This window comes from Tuber melanosporum, assembly GCF_000151645.1.
Source record: "Tuber melanosporum whole genome shotgun sequence assembly, scaffold_108, strain Mel28".
NCBI lineage: Eukaryota > Fungi > Ascomycota > Pezizomycetes > Pezizales > Tuberaceae > Tuber > Tuber melanosporum.
In genome coordinates this window covers 25,293-32,781 of record NW_003298764.1, presented here as the reverse complement: position 1 = coordinate 32,781, position 7,489 = coordinate 25,293, and the positions used below count along the sequence as shown (strand labels likewise).

Below are 7,489 nucleotides of genomic sequence, written 5' to 3'. Positions count from 1 at the left end.
GGGGTCCTCAGCAGCAGCAACAGCAACAGCAGCGTCCCTATGAACCTTAGGCCAACAACAGGGCCCAAGAAATTATCAAAATTCCGGACCCCATCGGGGTCCGTTTCAAGAACCCGGCGCTGGGCGAGGACAAGGACAAAATCGACGCCCCCCCAGATATGAGGACCGCCAGGGTAGGTCGAACGGGTTCGGACCAGGTGATTCTGGGCCATCTGTACGAGCTCAATAGCTCGTGCGATCCATTTTTTAACTTACTGGGGGGTGGGGCTGGGGTCCTGGGGGGAGAGGGCGAGGGGGTGTTTTCAGCAGTGTTGTGATATACAATTTCGAGTGCCAGAAATAGGAAGGGTTTTACGGGTAATATCGCGAACCAAATCACGATTCGACATGTGGAGGAATGTACATTACGATAAACGGATTGGGGAATGGTCTGTTGGAGTGCATGGCATGCAAGACAGACAGCGTTTGATCACTCGAACGATCGGGATTCTTTTCTTTTCTTCTCGATCGGGCTTTTGTAAAGTTCTCTATTTCTTTTGTTTCTTGTTTTTTTCCCCTTGTTCTTTCGCCTTTTACCATTTCCTCTCTTTTTCCTGGGGACGGTGGGAATGATATGATGCTGGGGTTGGGTTTTTGAGGCGCATGGATTTTGTATTCCGTTTTCTTTCTTTTTTTCTTTCTTATTGCTTGCATGGGTTTGCGGTGTAGTTTTTGTTTTCTCGGTCCGTTGTTTCCATTTGGCCCCGGATACATATCACACTGCTTGGGTTGTTTCTTTCTTTTGATAGTTGCTTTTTTGTTACGAACAAGATACTAGATGGGCTAGTATCTATGTGCGTACAGGGGAGGTGGTGGGCGGGAGTGGTAGTGAGGTGTGCCCGGAAGCGATGGGCAGCGATCGCCATCGCTGCGTGTCTGGTCCAGTCTCAGGTACCGGGATTCAATCTGCGAAGAAACTTGCGAAACAGGAGGTATACACCATGGGCTGGGCTGGGTATACTGGGGGGAAAACTATCGACCTTGCTACGAAACGAAAATCTTGGTCTGGATAGTGAATAGAGACAAATGCTGCTATCTGGGGCAAAATTCGAACGACTGCGGTTACAGGCATGGATGAGTCAGTGAAACGGGGGTAACCATCTTATTAATTCCTTTCCTGATGATGACAATTTTACAACAAAAACGATACTACCGTCTGTATCCACAATTTTCCTTTGGTGCGTTCTATCAGGTCACGGACTTGGTCCACACGCTGAAAATGAGGGGTACCAATGGGCGACCACCCGAATGGATACGTATTCGATAGCACCAACATTCGAGAAAAAACCGACGCGAAAAAAATAGAGACGAGACATGCGGAAAGAAAGACCTAAACAACATCCCTCAGAGCAAACGAAGGGGGGAAAAAATCGAATTCGAAAAGCGAGCAGACAGCCAATACGAAATGGGGTTGCGCACTTCATTCAAAAGCTCTTTACAGATTTTTCTTTTTTTCTTTTCTTTTCCTTTCTTTCTGTTGCAGCAGGACAAAATGAGATGGGATGTCTATTTTCGTTTTGAAGTACCATGTATTAGATATCCGCTATTGGCCAATTCCTGTATGGACCCCTTGGAAGGGATTTGGTATGATAGTAATGAACAATTTTCCGTCTCTAAAGATCTCTGGTTCAGCAATTGTGTTTTGATGTGTGTGTGCGGTGTAGTCGTTGAGTGATGAGTGATGGAGGTGTGTAGAATACAGTACTATAGTTATGCTAGTGTGTATTGCATTCGATCTACGGTAGCTAAATACACTAGCATAAACTCTTATTGCTGTATCCTGCTATCGTTATAGCGCCGAACTCTGGAACATTAATGCAGCGAGGTAGATTGGGCGATCATACCCTATCACTCCCTCCCTATTGACAGCGTTCTCCCCTACCGTACTACGATAAAGGCTTTTGTATGATGCCTCCATTTCGGCGGTTGTCTGACTAGTTGGCCGATAGCTCTGAGGCAGCATAGTGTCATGATACGTTCCTGCGCGGTTTAGTGTCGGACGTGTGATTAGTGCCTTTCTGAAGGGGCGAACAGTTTGTTGGTAATTCCAACACCTCCCACATCCTCCCTTTTTTTGACTGCCTGTCATTTGTAGTCTGGTGAATTGGCAATGTCCTCGAGCACAGTACGTGCGTGTATTGTGCCGATAAGACAGGTGCTATATTCCCTTTGGCGAGTGAGGTTTGCGCCTTCCTTGAGAGCTTTGGGTTACCCGGTGGGAATGGCAGTCTTTTGTCGTCACTCGCAGTCAGTGAGTGAGTGCAGTCTGGGGTGGTAAACATGAGGTGCATGCGCGGTATCGGTACCCGTGGCCGGGATTCCTTAATGATAGCGCTGTATGTGCATGTACAGTACAGTACACACTTCCGGGACTTTCTGCTATGATGCTGGTTTGGAGTTTGTGGGGGGGCATTTGTTTTCTCGCGCCGCTGCTGGACTACCGATAGTGAGGAGTTAAGTTAGTGATAATGTGATACAGGGTGTTGGTTGGGTGGGGTGGAGAAGAAGCGTGAATTACACCCGTCTCTCTACACATAAATTAGGCGCTCCGGGTACTGGGGGTGGAAATAAACACTGAAGCTGCCTCCCGTGATAAGAATGGGGAGGTGTGTTATCGGTTGTATCCTCCTTCCTTCCCTCCTTCCTTCCACCATAACATGGACATGGATGAGTAGCGACACCTGCACCGTATCATAGATACGGAGTTGCATACTCGGGGGTTTCCTAGGGCATTTTTCCGGAGAAGATTACTTTTTTGCCCCAACCTCAGGCATGCAAATTTTGCTTCGATTCACGATATATCACTCGAGTGGTTGGCGTAAGGTGCTGTAGTCGGGTTAGGGGTGATAGATGAGGAACCAAAACAGAAGAAAAGACTCGTGGGGGAACAAGAACTGTTGGGTGGGTAGAAGAAGAGATTGGTGGCGGAAAGTGATGTTTTTCCTGTGTGTTCTTGTGTACCTGTGACCGTAGTACTTGTTATATAAACCCATGGGAGCTATCTATGTTTAGGGGTCGGAGTCCCAATATTTCGTGCTCAACATAGCTCTATTACACTGAAGCAGTTGTTTCCAACGGGTGCTCTGATGCGCCCGGAAGTTGTGGTTTGTATTATACTCGTAGCTGTGTGGAGGCTATGATACCGAGGCGTAGGAGGAATGCTCTATCCTGGGGTGCCGCGTGGGGTAAGAAGGGGGGTCGGAGAGGGCGTATAGTGGGTGAAATGCATTGGAAGAAAGGGATAGTGGGGCTCTGGGAGGGTATACTCGAGTACATTCTCTGCCCGGTTTTGCAAAGTGTTCATCCACCTGGAGGGGTAGGATAAGGTATTCACAGCCGTAGCAATAGCTAGAGCCGCACACTAGCTGGCGCTTCCTCTCGGATGCAAAAGTTTACTCGCAACCACTGACGACGAGCATTCCTCATCTCGCTGCGTCTTAATGCCCTGAAGCGCGTATATATATACGTGGTGGGTTGGTTGAATACTGCTGCTAGAGAATTAGCACTGCTGGAACCCTCGCGGCTACGGTGCTCTTGGGGCCGGAAGGCGTAGACAGATTTCGGAGCACTCGGGAGCCTCACCGTGTGGAGGTCGTTTCACACAGTACAGAGTTCTGGCCATTGTTTGCAACTTGTTTTATATGGAGTTTTGTGACTTTGATCCCTGATTATATTATAATAATATGTATTCAACATCCCCTTTACATTCACATCCCCCGCAACATGCGTTAAAGAGTAAGCCATGGCGGTTCTACGCTCACCTACCCGTCTACACTGCTTCAATCACCGAACAGATGCATGGATATAAGTAGATAGCCTATAGTTATAACGCCCTCCTAGTTAAGTTAGCAGGTGGCCCCATCGGAGAGCTTTTGCCATTAATATCGGATAATGAGGACGGAGATGTTTATCAATTTGTTTGAACGCTCGTTTATCAGCGTATAGTGTCTATGCCTGCTTGTTAGGGACGCAGGGCCAGAGGGCTCGGGACGCGATAGGGTTGAAATTTATCTGCTCATGGAAAATCACTCGAAGCCGGATGTTTCCGGATACGGGGGTGGGGCACATTTTTTGCGGGGATTTTCCTGGAAGTTGCTTGCTGGTATCGCATTAGGGTTCTGGAGAGCCTGTGGACCAAAGTGTTGGAGAGTCGAGGTCGTTTGTTATTCGCTGTGGGATTGTTAAAGTGTCTTTAGAATTAATATTGCGGAGTGTGAATAATGGTTTGATCTGCCTTGTAGAATGGGAGATTGTGGATTGGGAGCCTCAGATGGACCCAGCGCACGTGTGGAGCGACTAGAGGATTCTATTCCCTGCCTGTCGGACCTGCCTCCAAACTACAATGGGGTCAACGCATCCGCTGAGTGGGGAGGAAATTGGCTATATTCCCGATTTTAGAGGAGTTTCTCCTAGTATGATATCTAGGCGGCGCTTAGGGGACAGCCTAAGATGCTAATATATATTATTGCGCTTAGTCACGCAATAACTTAGACATAAGGAATATAGCATCAAAAGTTTGCTACTGAAACCTAGGGCCAACGATACAATAGTGCCTAATGGCAAGGTGTTTCTCTAGAAAATAATATCTTAAAAGTCGGTCGAGACATTTGAGAATTCTCCTTTCTCCAACTTCGTTTTCCAGAATACAGGGTTGGTGTCCGTGAAGCCATGCCTTGTCCATCCCTCCTCCTTGACGTGGTAGAGGTTTATTGAACCACCGGAGTATGCATCCTGTCATCCCATAAGCTGCCATTTTCCACTAAACATCCTAGGAGGGCACTTACTCTGTGGGTGGCTGCCAGGATACTCCTCGAGCCCAACGCCAATGCTTCTTCGGTGCTAAGGTCGTAGTCGTATTCCCTGTCTAGCACACCATAGGCAAATGTTTGACCACTGCCAACGCAGAAGAGATTCCCGGCAAGCCGAGTTCCATCCGAGTCAATATAATAGAGCGCCGGACCTTCGAGGGCGGTGACACCAGCGATCATAGTTCCCATGGATAGGCCCATTCCCTTGTAGGTGTAGACAAGATTGGACAGGATTTTGGATGCCGCGGCGACGGAGATACGGCGCTTGTGGCGGAGCTCGTGAAGTCTGCATTCCACGCCGAGATAGCCAAGCCAGTATTGACAGTCTGCCGCTCCTCCGGCCATGGTTCCGAGCATTTTATCACTGGTAGAGTTAGCTCTGAGGACACTCTTCTCATCGAGATAGAAAGTAGTAGGGAAAGATTAGATAGTAATACTTAATCTCAATAACCTTCTTCACGGTCTGCGAAGATATCCAGCTTCCCTGGGTCGCACGGGAATCTGTAGCTACGATGATCCCGCCCTGAAATCTGAAGGCAAGGGTAGTAGTCCCATGGGCGAGCTTAATCGGACAGTCGGGGTTGGAATAATCATCCGTCAGAGCACGCAGAAAACCTGTGGGCTGTCATCAGTTGATAGATGCTCCCAAAATCTCCAATGACAGCTCAGACACCGGAAATATATACCTGGGCGATGGGAGGTAGAGAGAAGTTATGTTTGAGCGATGGCTTTGTAGTGGTAAGTTTCGGGACCTCTTCGTCCTCGGGATAGAACTCGTCGTCATGAGGGGAGGTGTACTTGGCAAGGATATCGTCCATGATGAAGGATTAGGGGAAGCTGCAGAAGCTGATGAGAGGTATTGGAGGGGCGATGGAGGTTGGCTAGAGGATGGATATGTTGATGGTTGACAGGGATGGAAGACAGTGGAGAGAGGTGGAGGATGGAAGTTAACTCCAGTATGATACGGTATCACTCATGGCGGAATGTGTCTTAGGTCACGCATTGGGGAAGCACCCAGTGTTTGAGCCTCACTCCGACACTCACCTTAAAACAAATTGGGCAGCGCAAAACCCTGATGCAATTAGATAGTATTGAATTTAAAAAGGTAAATACTATGTACGAGTAGTTTAGAGTCCCAATGGAAGATTTCTGCGTGACATTACTTAGCATAGAAGTCATGTGATAACTGTATTTAATCTGGCATTTGCGTGACGATTTGTGACTTCAGCCTGTCACACCTCCGCACTTCATTATCGTTGAAAATCTTCCCCACCATTCCAGATATCCACTCCAATCATCCACAGCTCCACTAATACTCAACACTATCACGACGATAGCCACAAAAGCTTCATACAAAATGCCAGATATCGCATCTTCGTAAGTTGCCAATCCTAGCAGCAAGGGATCCATTATCATTTTCCTCGCTAACGAAGAGTAGGAGAGCAAACTGGGCTGACGACGAGGAATTCGATGACCCATCCGTCCTCCCCCCCCAACAAGTTATTAACAACCCCGACGGCACAAAAACAGTCGTGACTTACCGCTTCAACGATAATGGCAAGAAAGTCAAGACCACCCGTAAGATTCGCACCACCATCGTCAAGGAACACGTCAATCCCCGTGTTGCTGAGAGAAAAGAGTGGGCAAAATTCGGAGCTGAAAAGGGGCACAGTCGTGGTCCGGATCTTTCCACCACCTCTGTTGGAGAAAATATCATTTTCCGCCCATCAACTAACTGGAAATCTACCTCTAAGGAGGACAACACCGAGGAGAACAAGTTGAAGGATCAGCTTAAGGATAAGAAGGTTGCTTGTCGTATCTGTAGGGGAGACCATTTCACGGCTAGGTGCCCATTCAAAGATACTTTGCCACCTCTCGACGATGCCGCAGCTCCTGCTGCCGAGGAAAGCCCTGCCGCAGATGGTCCTGGCGCTATTGGTGGTAGCGGTGGTGGGTCCTATGTTGCACCTCATCTACGTGGAAAGAAGGGTGCTGGAGAGTCTATGTCTGGAACTGGTGGCTCTTACAAGGACAGAGACGATCTTGCCACTCTCAGAGTCACCAATGTCTCTGAATTCGCCGAGGAGAGCGATTTGAGAGAGATGTTCGAGAGGTTCGGAAGGGTTACCAGAGTTTTCTTGGCTAAGGACAGGGACACTGGTAGGGCAAAGGGATTTGCCTTCATCAGCTATGTCGACCGATCTGATGCTGCAAAGGCATGTGAAAGGATGGACGGGTGTAAGTCTCTTCTCCCTCATAGTAGCCTCACCGCAGTACTAATTGTTGGATAGTTGGCTATGGGCATTTGATCTTGAGGGTAGAGTTTGCGAAGAGGTCTTGAAAAACAAAATTGGGGGCTTTGTTTTATTTTATTTTTTCACTTTTTTGTAACCTGGTCATTTCAATAAAAAGTCCGCTGTAAATTTTCTAATGGCCATCTTAATTTCTGATTTTGATAGACTCCCGCGATGTTGTTGGATTTTCGTCAAGGACTTGATAGTTTCCTATTGGTGTGGTTAGGGCACATTGTCATGTAATTGAGTCTCCTTTACCGTTAATTTTGTCGATCAACCCAAGTCACTCTAAGGTACCAGCTTCCTCAACAGGGAGAACTATTTAACATACTCTTATCACCGTGCACT

At 47.8% G+C, this 7,489-nt stretch overlaps 3 protein-coding genes; 2 read left to right on the top strand and 1 right to left on the bottom strand.

Annotated features, from left to right (window-relative positions):
- Nucleotides 1-310: 310 nt before the first annotated feature.
- On the top strand, nucleotides 311-1,657 carry GSTUM_00000239001 (uncharacterized protein). XM_052355785.1 has 1 exon: nucleotides 311-1,657. The coding sequence occupies exon 1, from the start codon at nucleotides 1,354-1,356 to the stop codon at nucleotides 1,558-1,560; it is 207 nt and encodes a 68-aa protein (XP_052211684.1). The 5' UTR covers nucleotides 311-1,353; the 3' UTR covers nucleotides 1,561-1,657.
- Nucleotides 1,658-4,590: 2,933 nt separating this feature from the next.
- GSTUM_00000238001 (uncharacterized protein) lies at nucleotides 4,591-5,754 on the bottom strand. XM_002835420.2 has 4 exons: nucleotides 5,534-5,754; nucleotides 5,285-5,469; nucleotides 4,824-5,211; nucleotides 4,591-4,770 (listed from the first exon to the last, which is right to left on the bottom strand). Exons 1-4 carry the CDS (start codon nucleotides 5,663-5,665, stop codon nucleotides 4,627-4,629), a joined length of 849 nt encoding a protein of 282 aa, XP_002835466.1. The 5' UTR covers nucleotides 5,666-5,754; the 3' UTR covers nucleotides 4,591-4,626.
- Nucleotides 5,755-6,109: 355 nt separating this feature from the next.
- On the top strand, nucleotides 6,110-7,276 carry GSTUM_00000237001 (uncharacterized protein). XM_002835419.2 has 3 exons: nucleotides 6,110-6,224; nucleotides 6,286-7,085; nucleotides 7,139-7,276. Exons 1-3 carry the CDS (start codon nucleotides 6,205-6,207, stop codon nucleotides 7,186-7,188), a joined length of 870 nt encoding a protein of 289 aa, XP_002835465.1. The 5' UTR covers nucleotides 6,110-6,204; the 3' UTR covers nucleotides 7,189-7,276.
- Nucleotides 7,277-7,489: the final 213 nt, after the last annotated feature.